Here is an 18,687-nt window from a genome sequence, read left to right on the forward strand (position 1 = left end):
GTACTGGGACAGAGATGGAGACTCTGAGGCAGAGGCAGGGAGACAGAGACAGATGGAGTCTCTGTGATCTACAGACATGGAGAGTCTGAGCTGCAGAGATAGAGAAACTGAGGCAAAGACAGGGACACAGAGATGGGGACAGCCAGGGAGATGCATTGGACAGATAGATGACCCCAGTCAGCCCAAGAGACAGAGGGGAGTGGATCTGGGAACAAGTGAGCAACATGGACAAGTTGGGGAGGATCAGAGACCTCAAGGAGAAAAGGGACAGAGACATGGAGGCAGTCAGAGAAGACAGGCTGCAGGAAGTAAAAGGAGCAAAATGGAGAGGGGTGACAGTGAGGACTCGGCAATGGGGACAGATGCAGGTGGAGACAAAAGGCAGAAGAGAGTCAGGTGTAGTGACTCACACCTGTAATCAATCCCAGCACTTCGGAGGCTGGGGCAGGAGAATCATGAGTTCAAGGATAGCCCTAGGCTACTACATACAAAGATCCTATCTCAAAACACAAAACAAACAAAAAAACCACCCAAACCCCAACCAACAAAAGTAAAGGTGAGACAGGACCTGAGACTTCGGACTAAGAAAAAGAAACATTAAGATGCTCCACAAAGGTGGGACTCAGGCCCCATGATGCTGCCCTTCTGTGCCTCAGTTTCCTCATCTGTGAAATGGGGTAACAAGGGTACCCAACTGTCCCTAAATGATGCTGTGAGGATAATGTGTGTGCTCACCTATGTAAAGCAAAGAGGACTACTGGGTAAATAAATATTTGTTAATCACTTTTATTCTCATGGTTACATTTTATTAACAATCCAAGGAGACTGATGTAGCCACTGAAACAGAGTGGGAGAGAGGGTGGGACAGAGCCAGTGCTAGGGCCATAGACACCTGGACAAGGCAACACAGAGAGACAGGGACACAGGAAGGATCTAGGTAGGAGAGGGGGGACCCAGCAATGCCCATGCAAGCATATAGTGGTCCAGGATTGACAACCACCTCAAGGAACAGGGACATTCCAGGAACCTCCTCTCCATGATGGAGATGGCAGAGAAAGATTGGATGGGAATGAGCACAGGGAGGTGACAAGGACTCTCAGGGTCTCTCTGCTGGACCCCATGCAGACTGCTGTGCTGGCGGTGGTGGTGGTGGTGGTGGTGGTGCGGTTTCTGGGATTGAAGGCAGCTGGAGCAGTCTCCCCCTCCCTAATCACCACCATGGGGGGCTACTGCTCAGGTCCCAAAGGAGATGAGGTCACAGCCCCCCCACGGTGGGACATGACCTCATCACTTCAGGTAAGAGTTCTTTCTTTCCCTTTCTTGGTTTGTCACATCCACCCCTTCAAGGGCCCCCTAGGGGCCCTCCCCAACCCTGGCTCCCGCTGGGACCCAGGCCTCTGACCACTGGGTCAGAGGGGCCTGTTTCCGGCTGAGTCAGCGTGGGGGGTCTAAGGCTGCGTCAGTGAGGGGAGAGCTGACGTAGCCCCCCCCAGACTGGCGGGGCCAGCCAAGGTGACTCAGGCCACCAGCCTGGGGGATGGACTGGCCTGAGGGGATGGGGAATGGGCCTGCTGCCAAACTAGGAGCAGTACCAGGAATCTGGAATGCCAGCCCCTTCCAACAAAGGGGTCTAGGAAATACCCCACTCTCAGCTTCTCTTCCCTCAGACCCAAGGGCCCAGGTCCCAGCCCTCCTCCCTTAGACCCATAGGTCCAGACCCTAGTCCTACTCCCTCAGACATAGGGGTCCAGGCTCTAAGTCCTCATTTGCAGGTAGATAAAGGATAACTTGGGTCTCCTGTACCCTCTGGGGAACTCTCTAGGGAAGTTCATGAGTCTGGGTCAAATTAGAGCTCTAAGTTTCTGGTCCTGCCTGGGTTCTTCATTCCTTGGGGTTGTGGATAAGACTTCATCACTCCTGCCCCAGGTGACTGTGACTGTGGAGGGACTGCAGACTGCTCAAGATTCTTGGGTCTTCTCTGGGAGAGTATGTGGGCACCACTTCTATAGAAATGATGAGAGAAAAGAGAGAAACAGAGAGAGAGAGAGAGAGGAGAGAGAGAAGCAACGTGGGGGAATCCCACAGAATGACAGAAGAAGCCAGAGATAAACAAAAACAGAATAGACAGGAGCATAAAGACCCAGAATGAGAAGATAGATTCAAGAAAAGAGGTGCTAGGGAGACCAACTGGAGGGCTCTGAAACAGACTGGGCAGAGAACCTGGGATTTGGGGGTTTCCCCATGAGGGCCTTCCTGATGTGTTGGCCCCTGGGCAAGATGGGTCTGGCTGGGTGTGATGTCAGCAAGACCTAGGCTGTGTGTGTCCGTCTGTCTGTCCCTGGGGGGTCCTGTCTGGGCTCTTGGGGGTGACGGGGCAGATTGGCCACAGAGGCAGCCCAAACCTGTCATTAGCGGTGAGGGCCTTGACAGTGCCCCCCCACCCTAGTCCCAATCCGCGGTCCTGGGCCAGGCAGCCCCGCCCCCCCACCCCCTCCTTGATCCCTGAGGAATCCAGGGAATTGGGAAGTGGGTCCAGATGGTGTTGACACAGGAAACGGTCAGCAGCTGCCTGGCCTCAGCCTCCCAAGCCCTCTGACCCCCACCCCCGGCCCCCTGCCAAGCCCCTCAGACCTGTGTCATCTGTGACGGAGTCAGCCCAAGGCCCACTCAGCACCCTTTTGGATGTTTACAGGAGACATGAGTGTGAGATGGAGTCAGAATCTCAGGTCTCTTGAGAAATGGGGTCTGGCTTTGGACCCCTCCTCCCTCAGACCTTTTAGTTCAGGCCCAAAACCTGATGGCCCTTGGGAATCAAGGCCCCCTCCTCATGGTGTGAGCAGACATGAGGTGGCGGACTAGGGATTTTGGTCCCACCCAGCCTCAGATCTGGCATCCTCTCTCTCTGGAACCCTGGCCCCTCAATAATCATTGGGGACACCAAACCCAAAACCAAACAAAATGAGGACCTCCACTTTGATACCCCTTCACAAGTAGGGAAAATAAATGTTAGTTGGGATCTGGAAGCTCTTCACAGATGCTAAACACCTCCTGACCTCACACCCTCAATCTCAGCTGGGCAGGTCCCAACCCCCGGTTAAGTGTTCTCTACAGAGGAGGCCTGGTAGGCCCAAGCTCTTGGGGGTAGGTGAGACCAGGGGACTCCCCACCAGTCTCTAGCCCCATTGTCCCATCCTCCTCTTCTTGACCCCTTGGTTGCTAGGGGAAACTACCCTAACAATGGGGCTCAGAATATGACCCTAAGGGACCTGGGGCCCTTCCCTTTGGTTGCTAAGGGGAAAGACTCCTTAGCAACGAGGTTTCCTGAGACTTCATGGCTGCCTCAGGAAGAGAAGGGAGGCTTCAACAAGAAGGTCTCTTCTCTTCCCACCCCCTCAGCTCCTGGGTTGATAGGGGTGATAGCGGGGAGAAGTTCCTGCTCTGGGCTCTTTACTGGCCTCTCTCTCCTTCCTTTTTCACTTACTCTAACCATGAGGCCGCCATATCTACTGACCTCTTCCACCTGGGTGCTAAGGGAGCCACTGCCTAGACCAGATATGACCAGATCTGTGGGACCCTCCTTGTGACCCCCCCTAGCTGAGGGGACTCCCTAGCAACAGAACTCAGAATCCTGGCACTGGGGCTTTGGGGCGGGGCCCAGCTGTTGCTGGGGTGATGTCCTTCAAGGCCTCTCTCCACAGAGGCCCCAGGGGTCTGGGGAGGCAAGATGGTGGGCTCAGGGATTCCTGTGTTGGGCCTTCTCCTGCTGATGCAGGGCTCAGTAGGTAAGGGGGCTACTGTGGATGTCGGGGGTCACCTTGGCTTCCAAACAGTCCCCAACACCACCTCTTTTCTTCCACAGATGGGAATGGAATCCAGGGATTCTTCTACCCATGGAGTGAGTGGAAGTTGAAACCCTGGGGGCCCCAGGGAGAGGGAGCCCAGATACACTTCTGGGTCTAGACCCCTGGGTCTGAGCGGGCAGGGCTGGGGCCTGGACCTCTGGGTTTGAAGGAGGGCTGGGGCCTAGACTCAGTGTGTGGGAGGAGGGACAGAGGTTTCAACCTTTGGATCTGAGGGAGGAGGGCTGGGGTCTAGACCCCTGGGTCTTAGGGAGGAGGGCTGGGGCCTGGACCCCCACGTCTGAGGAAGGAGGGCTGGGGCCTGGAACCTTCGATCTGAGGGAGGAGGGCCGGGGTCTGGACCCCTAGGTCTGAGGAGGAGGGCGAGGGCCTGTACCCCTGAGTATGAGTGAGGAGGGCTGGGGCCTGGACCCCTGGGTCCAGAGTACACTGGGCAGACAACCCTGTAGCCTTGCCCTGGGATCTTGGTGTCCACAGCCTGTAGGGCTAGCTCTGTAATGGAGTGCCCACTGTGGTGGCCCCCAGGCTGTGAAGGAGATGTGTGGGACCGGGAGAGTTGTGGGGGTCAGGCAGCCATCGAGAACCCCAACCTCTGTCTGCGCCTACGATGCTGCTACCGAGATGGGGTCTGCTACCACCAGCGGCCAGACGGTGAGTGGACAAATGCTGGGTGTCCTGGTGCACACGGGGCTGGCGGGTGCCCTCTGGGTCTTTAACATCCTTCCTCTGGCAGAGAACATGCGCAGAAAACACCTGTGGGCCCTGGCCTGCACCTGTGGCGGCTTGCTCTTGCTCATCTTCAGCATCTGCCTGTTCTGGTGAGCAGGGTGGGGCTCGGGTGGGTGCCTGTGCCCACAAGGCACTGGTGAGTATGGCAGGCTAAGCATGTCCCTCCCTCACCAGGTGGGCCAAGCGCCGAGATATGCTGCACATGCCAGGGTTTTTGAAGGGTAGATGTGATTTGTCGAGGACAGTCTCCCTGCTGTCCAAGGACCGAGCGTCAAGCAAGAAGACCTTATCGGAAGGAGAGGGGACAGAAGCGGGCGAGGACACAGAGGAAGAATAATAGGGGCCTCCCTGGGGGACCCTTAAATACAGATATGACATATAGATGTGTCTCTTTTTTTTCTTTTTGGCGGTGCTGGGGTTTGAACTCAGGGCCTCACACTTGCTAGGCAGGCACTCTATCACTTGAGCCATGCTCCCACCCCATTTTGCTTTCGTTATTTTTCAGGTAGGATCTCACATTTTCTTGCCCAGGCTGGCCTGGATTGAGATCAGTCCTCCTACTTAAGCCTCCCTTGTAGCTGGAATGATAGGCATGTGCCATCATAGCAGGCTTTTTTATTGAGATGGGGGGGTCTCACTAAGTTTTTTGCCCCAGCTAGCCTTGGATGGCATTCCTCCTTATCTACACCTCCCAAGCAGCTGGGAATACAATAGTATGCCACCATGCCCAGCTTAGACGTGCTTCTTTTTTCTATGGAGCCACAGGGAACAGGTAGCTCAGGGTGCTTGATGGAGCCTGGGGCTCAAAATTCAGGGGGAGCCAGGCAGAGTGGAGACTTGGCTGTGAGCTGAAGGAGTCTGGAATGAGAGGCTCTGGGGGAAGGGGAAGGTCTGGACTGAGTGGGGGGCTCCTGGGTTGATGGAGTCATAGGCTAGGGAGTGCTGGGTGAGGTGAGCCTGAAACGAGGGAGTTGGGAGTTGATTGTTGACAGGGGCCAGAGCTGGGCAAGGGTATAGCATGTACAGCCACAGAAATGTGCTCCTCAGCTCTCCTATAGCAGGGAGCCCAGCTGATTGACTCCCACCCCTACCCCACTTGTGTGCCACACCCCACCCATGCCTGCAAGAGGCTGGGGTGGGCCTCCTCCAGACTCCCTACCGGCTGACTGGTATTTCTTGGAAGTGTGCTGCAGTTGGAGGCTCTTCCTACCCAGGCAGCCATCCTTCTTCTGAGGTGTAGGACTTGTACCCATGGCCTCTACAAGTACTTCCCCAGTGAACACCTTGCAAGTTCAGTTTGTCCCTGTGTCTGCTTCTGATTGGGCTGAGTGGGTGGGTCTGGTTCAAGATCCTTGCCCCACTCCCTGTTCCCTGTGGAAGTGGGGCTTCTAGATCCACAATGGCTGCAGGGCCCCCAAAGCCAAGGGCAGCCTCTCTGTGGCCAGGCTCCAGCTCTGGCAGGAAGCATGCTCCTTCCACCTCACGGCAGTGAGGTCCCTCTCCCAGACAGGCAAGCAGTGCTGCAAGGTAGAGCCATTTATCCAAGTGAGGACAGAAGGGGACACACAGTCATCCTGGTGGCCGGCTGACATAGGGGACAGGGGCTCCTCTCAGTTGGGTCCTGACCGATGGGGTTACCTGAAAGAGGGATGGTGGGGTTAGTGCTGCTCAGGACCCACCCCCTCCACCCCCTCCATGCATTCCCCAGCCCCTCTACTCAATGGCGGAGGGATGGGGCAGGGAGTACCTCACTCATTGATGTATAGCTCGTTCATTTGCACCTTCATTCCAGGACCTCCCCACTCACTACAGAGCCTTGTGTGTGCACATGTGCACGAATATGTGTGACCTTAATGCATGAGCATCCACTGGTCCCAGAAAGGCAGAGAGATGGAGAGACAGAGGCACAGAGAATAGTCAGATAGGCAAAGGTGGGGGGCGAAATTACAAAGGGTGGTGAGGTTACACCCATCTGTGAATTTTGATCTCAGAGGCAGAGGGGCGCTAACAAGGCTAGAATATGCTCCTGCACCAAAAATCAAGTTCTCTGTCCTTTTATGTAACCTCGAACTCTCCAGCCTCCCTGCCAACCAAGTTCTGGGATTACGGGTGAGATCTCCTTCTGTGAGGGCTCCTCAAGTCAGCTGGTCTGACGCTCTGATGGGAGGTTCCAGCAGTGGAGGGTCACCCACTTATGGTAGACTTTTGGGCAATGTCAAAGATTTTCAAGGGTAATTCAATTGCAGATGTTATTTTTGCAATGATGAGCCAAATGCTGCATGCTTCACCTGAACAGAGAGTTGTTCATCTTTTTTTTTTTGTGGGACTGGGGTTTGAACTCAGGGCTTTGTGCTTGCAAAGTAGATACTAAACTATTTGAGCCACACCTCCATTTTGCTCTGGTTAATTTGGAGATGGAGGTCTCTTGAACTGAGATCTTCCTGATCTCAGCCTCCCACATGGGTAGGATTAGAGGTGTGAGCCACCAATGCCCAGCTGTTCATCTTTTTTTTTATTTTTATTTTTTGTGGTGCTGGAGTTTGAACTTGGGGCTTACATGTTGAGCCACTCCACCAGCTCTTTTTTTGTGATGGATTTTTTCAAGATAGGGTCTTGCAAACTATTTGCTCAGGCTGACTGAACCTGGAACCTCCTGATTTCTGCCTTCTGAGTAGCTAGGATTACAGACATGAGGCAGCAGCTCCCAGTTTGTTCATCCTTTTTTAAACTAGTCTCTTCATTTGAACCACAGAGCACTGGATATCATGGGAGTGACTATTTTCTTAATTCTCACAAGGAACAGAGTATGACTAGTGCACCCACATCTGTAATCCCAGCACTAAGGAGGCCAAGGCAGGAGGATTGAGAGTTTGAGGCCAGCCTGGACTATAAAATTAAACCTTGTCTCAAAAAAATCAACCAAACAAACACCTAGTGCCATTCTGGATGCATAGGAGAAAAGTTAATTTGCTATATACATTGAGAATGTCTTAAGGTTTAATAGTTTCACAGAACCCCCAGTGGAAAATGGATTCAGTTACCCATCCATCCACCTACCCACCCACAAACCCACCCATTGTTTATCTCTATTTATCCATCAACCCAAACCATCCATCCAACCATATCCACTCATCTACCCACATCTACCCACCAGTCTCTTTGTACCACCCATCCTTCCATCCAATCACATATACTCATCAACCAACTTATCCATTTACCATTACATCCAATCCATCAAACGATCCCTCTATCCAACTCATCCATCAACCAACTCATCCATCCATCCTTTTAGCAATCCATTCGCCAACTCATCTACCCATCCTCCATTTACCTATCTACTTTCTGATTCCTACTTTCACCTATGTACTCATTCATCAACCTTTCTTGAGTTCACACTTTTTTGTTGGGCACTGTTAGAAAACAGAACACCAGAGAACCAGGTCTTACCCTCAAGGGAGTCCCTGCCCAGTGGAGACAGCCCCACACAGACAGACACAACACATGGTCATCCAAGTGGCAACAGAGGTACCTCAGACAATATGGAGATCCAGAGAAGAGTTAAGAAGTTGAGTTGGCTCAACTTACTGGACATGCGGTAAGTTTTCTGGGTGGAGTGCAGCCAGCAGGGGCACTCCTAGTATAGGAGCACCAGCAGACGCCAGCTGGTGGGAAAGAGACTGGGCTGTCTGTGGACTAAGGAATGTCATAACTTCGGAGAGGCCTGAGTTTAACCAGAGGGCAAGAGGGAGCCACAGATGATCTTTGAGCAGAGGCAGGTAAGCTTGAGAGGTGTGCTTACAAAAGAGGATACAGTAGCTCCCCTTTATCCGAGTGTAGTATGTTGCCATACCACAATGCTTGTTGGACCTGTCCCTATATACAGTGGAAGGTGAGGAGAGAGAAAGGGGATGGGATGAGGACGGCTTCATTCCTGTCCCCGTTGCCCCTCTCACTCTACTTCTTTCACAGGACTACTTATCAGGAGAACTGAGGCTCCTCCACCCATGCGTTCCTGAGCCTGGGTACAGGTGGCACCTTTCTGGGTCTCAGTTTACCCCACTGTGTAAAGGGGATGGAACAGTGGTGATAGCAGAGACCCAGGCACACGGACAGGCTAAACGGGGCCTGGTGCTCCTGGAGGCTAGGGCGAGGGTGGTCTCACTCTAGTGCTGTGGATGCCTAGCCCTGCCTTCCCTCCCCGAGCGTTGTCACCTCCAGAGGCGGGGTCTCATTCGTCCCACTCCAGTCTACACCTATGCCCGCAGTATCTGAATCTTCCTGCTACCCTGCATCTCTCCCCCTTCCATCTCCACCTCCTGGGGGTCTCTATCTCCCCATCACCAGTCTCTCCACGTCCCTCCCAGCTCCCCTTACCTGGGGCTCACTCGCTGCCAGTGCCCACCGTCCCGGGCCCGGCCTCGAGCGTGGCCAGTTGCAGGCGCACGCGGCGGGAGCCGGCGGCGGGCGGCGGGGACGCGCGGACGGCTCGGCGCGCTCCGCGGGGCCCGCGTGCGGTGCGGGAGCCGGTGGCGGCGGGCGCCGACCAGCGGCGGGACAGCTTGCGCGCCAGGCGGGCGAGCGCCGAGGGCCGCAGGCCGTAGTCGCGCTCGAGCTCCTGGCGCGAGATCTCGATGTTGCCGGTGTACCACAGGATCCAGCCAAGCAGGCTCAGGAAGACGAGCAGCGCGCCTGAGTAGATGAGCAGGTCACCGAAGTCGCGGCCGCGCACCTGCAGCTGCGCGAACACGCCGGTCAGCAGAGCCGCCATGCCCGCCACGTCCAGCGCCACGGCCAGCAGCAGCGCCATGCGGCAGCGACCCAGGCCGGCCGCTGGAGCGGGCGCGGGTGCCGGCGGGGACGCAGCTCCTGCCGGGGACGCCTGCGAGGCGCACACCGCCGGCGCTGCCGCCATGGCCCTGCCCAGCCGCCGCCGCCGGCCGCTCCCTGAGAGCGTTCCGGGGTGCGGTCGCCTGGGGCGGGGTCAGGGGACCGAGCCAGGTGTGCCCAGCGCCTGCCTGGTCACCTGAGCTGGGCTGGCGTGCACGAACCAGCCAGGCCCCGGGTGTCCTGGCCGAAGTTCTGTGCTGCGGTCTTGTGGCTCTGAGGCCTGTGCCGGGACAGCCGGCGCACAGATATGGCTGCCTAGGGCCCCTGTCTATCAAGGATTGACACGGTCCAACTTCAAGGTGCCATAATGGAGGCAGTCGGCCGTTGCTTCTATTCAGTGTCCGCCTCCCGGGGCCTCCTGCGCACCAGCTGGGCACAGGTGGGATCAGAAACAACGATCAGACAAAAACCCCAGGATCAGACAAAACACCAAGGAGCTCTGGGGCGCAGAGAATCAGCAGCCAGAGTGCTGCAAGGAAGGAAATTACAGCTGCGCGGATGCTAAGAGTTCCTTTCTCTGGACGCGCGATTTCTGGGGCCTCCCGTGTGCGTAGTCTACTGGCGAGTGGACCTAAGGCGCGGAGATACATGTTTCACAGTAGCTCCCTTACATCGGCGTCAGACCCAATGCGCTAATTAATGTATGTAGCAGGCAAATCCGAAGGTCAAGTATTTATTTAGAACAAGGCCCTTGCTCTCAGGCATAATGCCCACACAAGGTGAGCCAGTGGAGGTCCATAAGCACTGTCTCCCTGGGGAGGCTGAGGACACAAATATCTGGAAAGGTTCCTCCCCCTTCGAGATAGCCCTGACGACAGAAAAAAAAAGCTTCCAGGGATCTTAGTGAGGGTTTTCCAGGGCACGCTAGAGGCCGGAGGCAGCTAGGTACTGGGAAGAGGCTGGGCCAGACTGCGCGGAACTCTAAAGGGAAACAAGAGTGGTCCCATGCAGTGCTCTCAACGACAGGTCCTTAGAGGAAATCCATGCTCCCCTGGGGTAGCAGACTGCGAGACAGTTCTGTTTAGTTTCTTCCGAGAGTCAAAACAGTTTCGGAGCTCATTCCCCCGAAACTGGAGAACGCGAACTGCTAGGGAGTTGCCGAGATTACCGGAAAGAGGCCGAGTGTTTCCGAACAGAGACGAAACAGGCATGGGCGAATAGGGTAAGACGGAGGCTCTTCCGGAGAATTTCCGGAGAGTTACGAAAATGCCCGAGCGGGCACCGGTTCTTGTCCGAGGGAGGGAGGGCGGGCGACTTCAGAAGCACCCAGAGAGGAAGCGGAAATGCGTTGAGGTATTAAAGGCATCGCCCCGGCTCTGGGTTCCTCTTTCCGTCTCCGGCCGCCACAGTGAGAGGAGGTGAGCGTTCGCCCTCCGTCAGCCCGATGTGGCAGCCATTTCGCGCCCTCCGTCCGGTGTCTCAGCCCCTTATCTAGCTTCTCTCTACGCCCAAGCGTCCTTGGCGCCCCCCAACTCCGCCCCCTGGAGTAATGGTTTCACGTTGTCCCTTGCCCTCCATTCCCTACAGTCGCGGCCGCCGCCGCCTTAGGTCACTCAGCCTCGCCAGACAAAGCCCTAGGTCGCTGTCTGCTGACGGGTGTCCCCATTCACCCCTGTGTCCCGCAGTCACCGTCTTTCTCTGCTGTCCGAGCGCGTCCTAGCGCCGGTCCGCTTCTCCGGGTGACACCTTTCACGTGCCCGTGTCTCCGCAGCCGCCGCCATGTCCGCGCATCTGCAATGGATGGTCGTGCGGAACTGCTCTAGTTTCCTCATCAAGAGGAATAAGCAGACGTACAGCACCGTAAGTAGGGCCCGACCGCCAGGCCCCTGCTGGGGAGGAGCGTCCTCGAGTCGGGGTCGGGAAGGGGCCTCTGCGTGTCTCCCGGGCTCAGTTCACCACCCTGCCCCTCCTTCCCAGGAGCCCAATAACCTGAAGGCCCGCAATTCCTTCCGCTACAATGGGCTGATTCACCGCAAGACCGTGGGCGTGGAGCCCGCCGCCGACGGCAAAGGTGTCGTGGTGGTTATGAAGCGGAGATCCGGTGAGCCTTCTCCAGACAGGAGCCCCCTTTGGAGCGGGAAGCAGAGGAGGGAGTTCTGTTATTGAATGGCGCTTTTTGGGGGTTGGGATGTTGGCCTGGGAAGCCCCTCTTTCCATCCCTAGCCAGCTGTGTGATTTGGGCACTTGTCAGGTAGAGAAATTAATAGAATATACGCTTCCCCAGGTGGCCGGGAAGTTGGGCAATTGTGCGACGTTTTCAGATTGGGGGGGTGGGTGCCTTCTATCTCAAAGATGAGAATATTTAGGCAAACAGACCAACTGTCTTTTGATCCTATGTGGAGATGACAGGCTGAGTTCCCTGCACAGTTCTGCCACCTCCCCCATTTCTGCTTGTTTGGACTCAGGAGGGGCCTTGAAGACTTCACCCTCTTAAACTGCTCCTCTGGCACAGACAGGCCTTTTTTTGGGATACTATAGGGTACCCTATCTCCAGCCTGTGGCTGGTGACTCCTACTATTCCTATCTTTGAGGGAGATCCCTCTCTTTTTGGGAACACAGCCCTGGAAGGTCCTCAGGTTCTGGAGTACTGGGTTCTGACAATCTGGTTGAGGGTGCTTAGGTTCTTGGGGTTGAGATCGTGTCTTGGAGGTGCACTAAAGGCCTGGCATGTGGACTGACTTCTGGGCTCCTCTCACTAGGCCAGCGAAAGCCAGCCACCTCCTATGTGAGGACCACCATCAACAAGAATGCTCGGGCCACGCTCAGCAGTATCAGGCACATGATCCGCAAGAACAAGTATCGTCCAGACCTGCGAATGGTGAGTGACACATGTGGGCCTCCTGAGAGGATAGTGGGGAGGGGATTTGGCCAGTACTGTTGGGGGGTTCAGCTTAGTGGGTGGTCCTGGGCTGGGGAAGGACAGGAACCCTTCCTCTGAGCCCTGCCCCAGGAACATGGCCCGAGGTGGGTGTTGGTGGTGGGCTATTTTGCAACTGAGCCCGGTATCTTGTCCACCCACACAGGCTGCCATCCGCAGAGCCAGCGCCATCCTTCGCAGCCAAAAGCCTGTGGTGGTGAAGAGGAAGCGGACCCGCCCCACTAAGAGCTCCTGAGCCTCATGCCTCTAAAGCAATAAAGAGTAGCTTTCTCACCTGCCTTCACTGGGCCTCCCTTTTGTGTGGCTCCTGGAGCTCTGTTACTCAGACTCTTAATGATCAGCTTGTTCACTGAAGGGGACTTAAGGACTGAATCTGCAGAGGGGTGGGGCAGGCACCATTTTTCCAGAAAAGAGTTGCTGATCTCTGACCTTCCCTTGTTCCCATTGTAAGTGCCTAAACAATCCCAAATGAACCTTTTTGGGTTGAGGTAAGCCCTCCCCAGAAAAGACCTCTTCCAGCCTATAAGGCTGAGGAACTGCTTACAACCTCACTCTAGGCCTCTGGTGTCACAGCAGCCCTGGAGACCCACATGAGTGAAGCAAGGGGAGGCTGCTTATCTTGGGACTAGGCAAAGGATTGTGGGGGTTTTGTCTGATACAATCCTGCCTTAGAGATAGGCAGCTGAGGAGAAATGGCCTCAGTCCACTGGTCACCCAGAAGAAAGGTGACAGCATCCAGACTTTTCAGCCAGCAGTGTTCTTACATAGCTGGGGCCCCCACCCCATCTCCTTGAGGCTGGTTCTTACAGGGTCTCAGCTTCAGTGTTTTTTCAGATGTCTTCCTGATCACCCTGGCTAAGTAGGTTCTTGGTTCCTCCTGTTCTGATGTTGACCCAGTGGCTTGAGTCCTAGCCTTAGCTGTGTAGCCTTGGGCAAGTTAGCTCTCTTACCTCCTTGTCTGAATGAAGTGGGTAAGCAAATGGAAAGGGCTGCACACAGTAAGTGCTCAGTAGCTACTAGTGTTATTTGCTAGAATATGCACAGTGAGAACAGGACCTTGTCTTCCCTTACACATACTTTTACTGGGGTTACAACCACATAAGCCTGCAGTAAGTTGAAAACATCCTAAGTGAAATGTGCTTAATGCACTCAACCTGTGAGACTTAGGAGCCTGGTGCACCCTTGTGTTAACCCTTGTGACAGTATCTGTGGCAGCTCAGTACTGCCACCTAATATCACAAGTGTACTATGGATTGCTGGTCTGGAGAAAGATGGACATTCAAAGCACAGGTCAGGAGGATTGAGGTTCAAAGCCAGTCCCTGGCAAATAGTTCAAGAGAGCCTATCTCGAGAAAAACCCTTCACAAAAGGCTGGTGGAGTAGCTCAGGGTGTAGGCCCTGAGTTCAAGCTCTTGTACTGCAAAAAAGAAGCCAGTTCTGAATGTTTTTCACCTGCACCATCATAGTCAAAGCAAAAATTGGTTGACTGTAAGTCAGTGACTATCTGTATTCAAATGAGTGGTATACAAAGCCATGTATGTGTGCACATACATGCTGTGGGGTGCCCATTTCTTCCCCTTGAGCCTTTGCAGCTACCTTGTGAAGCAAATAATCAGCCCCACTTTACAGGTGACCCTGAAGCCACATGGGAGAAGCCATTGCTTCTGGTGAATCTGCTCTCTCGTGTGTGTGTGTGTGTGTGTGTGTGTGTGTGTGTGTGTGTGTGTGTGTGTGTCATGCCAGGGATAGAGTGCACTCCTGGTTCCTGCTTGCACTCTATAACACTAACCAAAGAAAGGGACTCCCTGGGCTTGGACTTCTAAGGTTAAGGTCAGGAGAGCAGCAGTCTTGCCTTTTGGCAATGACTGAGATGCCCAGACCCCTACATCAACCTGCCCTCTGCTCCCACTTTGTCCAGCTCAAGGATAGTAGAACTGACTAATGTTTTTTTTTAAGCAGTTTGTGGGGATTTGCCTGAGGTAGGGTCTTGATACACATCCTGGGCTACCTCCTCCTGAGGGCTGGGAATACAGATGTGCACCACCATACCCAGCCAGAAACTTCTTTTGCCTACTTGGGTCTGTCTTCAGGTTGAGAAGGATGCTATTGAACTTCATGGGGCTTAACATCTGCTCAGAACTCCCAAGGTTCCCATCCCACCTCCAAGGAGGCCTCATACCCTGTCCATGTCAGTTTTGCTGCCGCATTGTCAAATAAGCTGAAGTGTGTGCCTGTGCAGGTGAGCAGGGACATAGCTTAGAGTGCCCTAGCCCAGTTGCCCCAGCCTGCTGCGTACTCACACCTGAGCCCAGGAGCATGCCCAGGTGACTTTTTTTTTTTTTTTTTTTGGTGGTACTGAGGCTTGAACTCGGCCTATATCTTGAGCCACTTCACCAGCCCTTTTTTTTATTCCAAACCTTTATCCTCCTGATCTCTGCCTCCTAAGTAGCTAGGATTGCAGGCAATGAGCCACTGGTGCCTGGCCCCACGTGATATTGCTATGAGAAATAACAGGTGCTTTAAGCCAAGGTTTTTGGTTGTTTTCACCAGTGGCTCATGCCATTATTTTAGCTACTAAGGAGGCAGAGATTAGGATTGCAGTTCTAAGCCAGCCCCGGGCAAATAGTTCATGAGACCCTATCTTGAAAACACCCAACGGGCTGGTGGAGTGGCTCAAGTGGCAGAGTGCCTACCTAGTGAATATGAAGCCCTGAGTTCAAACTCCAGCACCGCCAAAAAGAAAAACCCAAGGCTTTTTTTCCCTCACAATGTATGTGTGTGTTCAGCTCAGTCGCGAGGTTGGCACAACAGGACCACTACCTGATCCCAGAACATTGTCATCATCCCAAACAGATGCCAATCCAGCTGATGCCAACTACCAATCTACTTTCTGTCTGTGCCTATTCTGGACATTTCATATAGACACACATGCTGTGTGGCCTTTTGTGTCTGGCTTCTGTCATGGCACAATGTCCTCCCAGTCTTCCACATTCATGTCTCAGTGTGGCATTCTGAGGTCACTGGGCAGGTCACTTAAAGATCACCTAGCTTGTTTTCTCCCCAGCACCCCCCAGCATCTAGTATGGCTCCTGGCGTATGATAGGTACATTGTTTCACCAGCAGTCCCACTGCTGGACAATTCCAGTTGGGCAGTAACTCCCAGTGGAATCACACAGGACACTCCATCCTCCCACCACATAGAACACATCAATACAGGAAGTAACCACCATCAGGCATGCTCACCAGACCCTTGGGAGGCAGCCATATGCAGAAGTCCAACTCCCCAGAGGTCACACTGATGGTATGGACCAGGGCTCAGGCAGACAGCTGCTCACCAGCACTGGTCTCAGCACCAGGGCCAGAAATAGACAGGTTCTCTCTTGTCTCTCTGGCACTTGCAGGGTTTGAGCAATCCAGGTCTGCTGATTTCACCTTTACTGTACACCACCCCCTACTGCCTTTGACCTAGAGTTCTCTTACAGTTGAATGAGGCATTTGTTTAGCAACTACAGTCAGTACAGTGTTTATTTAATAGAGATTCCCCTAGAAGGACACTACCATCTTCACAAATTTTCTGTAATTCCAAACTTCTTAAAATTACTAAAGCCAGGTCTGGTGGTACACACCTGCAATCCCAGCACTCAGAAGGGTGAGTCAGGAGGATCTTTAGTTCAAAGCCAGCTTGGACTTTAGGAAAAAAAATAAAACTAATATACACTTAAGATATTTTTCACATCTCAGCTCGAGAAGAATCCAAATGTTTGATGAAAACCAATGTGCAGGTGGGAGTATGGGAGAACGGACACTCCTTGTTGCCACAGCATAAGTTGGTTCGAGTCCTATGAGGGCAGTTTGACAACGCCTGTACAAGTTTGCAAAGGAATATGCCCTTTGGCGCAGTAATTGATCACGTAAGATCTATTCTATGGATAGAATATCGTTCATGTGCAAATGACACATGTATGATGGTAATTTATCTCAGCATTTTAATCAAGTAGCCACCAAATACAGGATTTGTGATACAAACTTTAGTCAATGGGATATTATGCAGCTATAAAATAAGACTAGGAAGGTGTTAAGTACTGATATGGAGAAGCTTCCAGAACTCAGTGGCAGAGCTCTTGCTTAGTGTGCTTGACACCCTTAGTTCAATCCACACTATTGTAAAACAAAACATTATTAGGTTAACAAAGTCAGGTGTTGCATGAAGTGTGTGGATATTATCAGCTAGGTAAAAAATAAAAAATAAAGGACAGCCCAAAGAGTATACTTAAATGTCTTACATTCACGGAAACATACACAAGAACCTGGTACTGTTGGTTGTCCCTGATTAAGGAAACTGGGTGTCAGAGAGATGGGGATGACAAGAACCATTTCAATATAGAAACTTTCACCTTTGAAATTTAAAAAGAAAGGGTTTTGCGTTTTGAATAAGTACCATTTACATGGCTTCAGGCTCTGCTTGAGACAACTGAAGGCCCCAGTTTCTGTGACTGTCCGGGTGCTTCAGAAGCATGTGCAAGCAAATTCATGAGTATTGTAAACATACTGAAACAACATGTGAGCAGGTCACACATGTTGTTTGCATGTTGCTTTGTGTAATAATATATTTTGGAGATTGGTCCATATCCACACTTCATGTTTTTAAAAATTTTTGAAATATACACATACAGAAAAATGAATGAGCTGGGTGCCAGTGGCTCACATCTATAATCCTAGCTACTCAGGAGGCAGAGAGATCAGGAGGATTGCAGTTCAAAGCCAGCCTGTACAAATAGTTCTCTAGATCCTATCTTGAAAAACCCATCAAAATAAAGGGCTGATGGAGTGTCTCAAGATGTAGGCCCTGAGCTCAAATTCCAGTAAAAATTAATGCTACAAACTTTTTTTTTTGTACTGGGGTTTGAACTCAGGGCCTTTCAACTTGCTAGGCAGGTGCTCTACTATTTGAGGTAAACTACCAACCTTTTTTGCTTTAGTTAGTTACTTTTGTAATAGGGTATAACTTTTATGTCCGGTCCGGCCTGGTCCAAGATTCTCCTAATTTAGCTTCCCACGTAGCTGGGATGACAGGCACACACCGTCACACCCAGCTTTTTATTTGTGGAGATGGGTATGACTAACTGCCCCGGCTGGCCATCCTCCCAATCTCTACCTCCTGACTAGTTAGGAATTCAGGTGTGAGCCACCACACCTGGCCCATTGTTTTTGGCTTTTTGAGATAAGGTCTCATTTTTTAGCTCAGGCTGTCCTTGAACTCAATCAAGATCCTCCTGCCACAGCCTACAGGGTGCTAAAATTGCAGGTGTACATGACTGGTGATATTTATATACTTTAGAAGAGTAATCAAGCAATGAACACCCAAGTAACTGGCACTCGGGTAGGGAAGAGTACTCAATGGGCCACAGGGGCTGCATCTTTGCTAGAAGATACAGGGAGACAATTTTCTTGTATGACTGTACCACCCAGATACATATGTTTTTATTTATTTATTGATGGTATTGGGGATTAAACTCAAGGCCTCATGCTTGCTGGGCAAGTGCTCTACCACTTGAGTTACATTCTTTTTTTTTTTTTTTTTAAATTTTATTTTTGTCCACGTTTGAACTGTGTATGAAGACATTCAAGTTACAGGTATTTTTTTTTTTTTTTGTGGTACTGGGGTTTGAACTCAGGGCCTACACCTTGAGCCACTCCACCAGCCCTATGTTCCCTCATGTCCCTATACATTGATGCACCAGGATCCTAGAAAACCAGTGACCTGCTTTCAGCTGTTATTGGGGTGGAGGAAGGTTTGAACTGAGGGCTTTGCTTGCCAGGCAGTCACTCAACTGCTTGAGCCATGATCCAGCCCTTTTTGTTTTCATTATTTTTTGAATAAGGTCTTGCATTTATGCCTAGACCAGCCTTAACCAGTCCTCTTATTTATGCTTCCTGCCTAGTTGGGATGACAGGTGTGCACAACCGCACCCAGCTTTTTACTGGTTGATTGCTGACTTTTTGCCCAGACTGGCCTTGAACTGCAATCCTCCTGATCTCCGTCTCCCCCAGTATCTTGTGCTCAGTCATTATTTAAAAATTTTGCCTGTTTCAGAATTTCATATAAGTGAAACTAAATATTACTTTTGTTGCTTTTTTTTTTTTTTTTTAAGCAGTACTGGGGTTTAAACTCAGGATTTAATGCTTGCTGGGCAGGCCCTCTATCACTTGAGCCACTCCGCCAGCCCTTAAATATTATTTTTGTGTTTGGCTTTGCTGAGCATACACATGAAGATTCATTATGTTGTATTATTATCTATGAACATTTTGCTGAGTAGTAATCCATTGTATGAC

At 52.2% G+C, this 18,687-nt stretch overlaps 3 protein-coding genes across 4 annotated transcripts; 2 read left to right on the plus strand and 1 right to left on the minus strand.

The window, feature by feature from the left end:
- Positions 1 to 3,724: 3,724 nt before the first annotated feature.
- Tmem190 (transmembrane protein 190) lies at positions 3,725 to 4,959 on the plus strand. Its single transcript, XM_020179733.2, has 5 exons — positions 3,725 to 3,782; positions 3,860 to 3,895; positions 4,386 to 4,511; positions 4,594 to 4,678; positions 4,764 to 4,959. The coding sequence occupies exons 1-5, from the start codon at positions 3,725 to 3,727 to the stop codon at positions 4,924 to 4,926; spliced, it is 468 nt and encodes a 155-aa protein (XP_020035322.1). The 3' UTR covers positions 4,927 to 4,959.
- Positions 4,960 to 5,187: 228 nt separating this feature from the next.
- Tmem238 (transmembrane protein 238) lies at positions 5,188 to 10,678 on the minus strand. Its single transcript, XM_020179723.2, has 2 exons — positions 8,964 to 10,678; positions 5,188 to 6,227 (listed from the first exon to the last, which is right to left on the minus strand). Exon 1 carries the CDS (start codon positions 9,499 to 9,501, stop codon positions 8,971 to 8,973), a length of 531 nt encoding a protein of 176 aa, XP_020035312.1. The 5' UTR covers positions 9,502 to 10,678; the 3' UTR covers positions 5,188 to 6,227; positions 8,964 to 8,970.
- Positions 10,679 to 10,735: 57 nt separating this feature from the next.
- Positions 10,736 to 12,637, plus strand: Rpl28 (ribosomal protein L28). Of its 2 annotated transcripts, none has more exons than XM_020179722.2 (5): positions 10,736 to 10,834; positions 11,102 to 11,276; positions 11,394 to 11,517; positions 12,176 to 12,294; positions 12,500 to 12,637. In XM_020179722.2, exons 2-5 carry the CDS (start codon positions 11,196 to 11,198, stop codon positions 12,587 to 12,589), a joined length of 414 nt encoding a protein of 137 aa, XP_020035311.1. In that variant the 5' UTR covers positions 10,736 to 10,834; positions 11,102 to 11,195; the 3' UTR covers positions 12,590 to 12,637. The 2 variants fall into 2 exon arrangements, with proteins under 2 accessions (XP_020035311.1, XP_020035310.1); XM_020179721.2 differs by having other exon boundaries at positions 10,760 to 10,834; positions 11,188 to 11,276.
- The last annotated feature ends 6,050 nt before the right edge of the window (positions 12,638 to 18,687 follow it).

The sequence above is a fragment of the Castor canadensis genome, chromosome 16, assembly GCF_047511655.1.
Source record: "Castor canadensis chromosome 16, mCasCan1.hap1v2, whole genome shotgun sequence".
Taxonomy (NCBI): Eukaryota; Metazoa; Chordata; class Mammalia; order Rodentia; family Castoridae; genus Castor; species Castor canadensis.

Bases quoted from the DNA above. Each gene is read 5' to 3' on its own strand.
- Tmem238 (XM_020179723.2), bottom strand. From the start codon at position 9,501: ATGGCGGCAGCGCCGGCGGTGTGCGCCTCGCAGGCGTCCCCGGCAGGA.
- Tmem190 (XM_020179733.2), top strand. From the start codon at position 3,725: ATGGTGGGCTCAGGGATTCCTGTGTTGGGCCTTCTCCTGCTGATGCAG. The intron at 3,783-3,859 runs GTAAGGGGGCTA...TTTCTTCCACAG, and splicing joins GCTGATGCAGGGCTCAGTAG to ATGGGAATGGAATCCAGGGA. The intron at 3,896-4,385 runs GTGAGTGGAAGT...GGTGGCCCCCAG, and splicing joins GGGATTCTTCTACCCATGGA to GCTGTGAAGGAGATGTGTGG.
- Rpl28 (XM_020179722.2), top strand. From the start codon at position 11,196: ATGTCCGCGCATCTGCAATGGATGGTCGTGCGGAACTGCTCTAGTTTC. The intron at 11,277-11,393 runs GTAAGTAGGGCC...CCTCCTTCCCAG, and splicing joins ATAAGCAGACGTACAGCACC to GAGCCCAATAACCTGAAGGC. The intron at 11,518-12,175 runs GTGAGCCTTCTC...TCCTCTCACTAG, and splicing joins GGTTATGAAGCGGAGATCCG to GCCAGCGAAAGCCAGCCACC.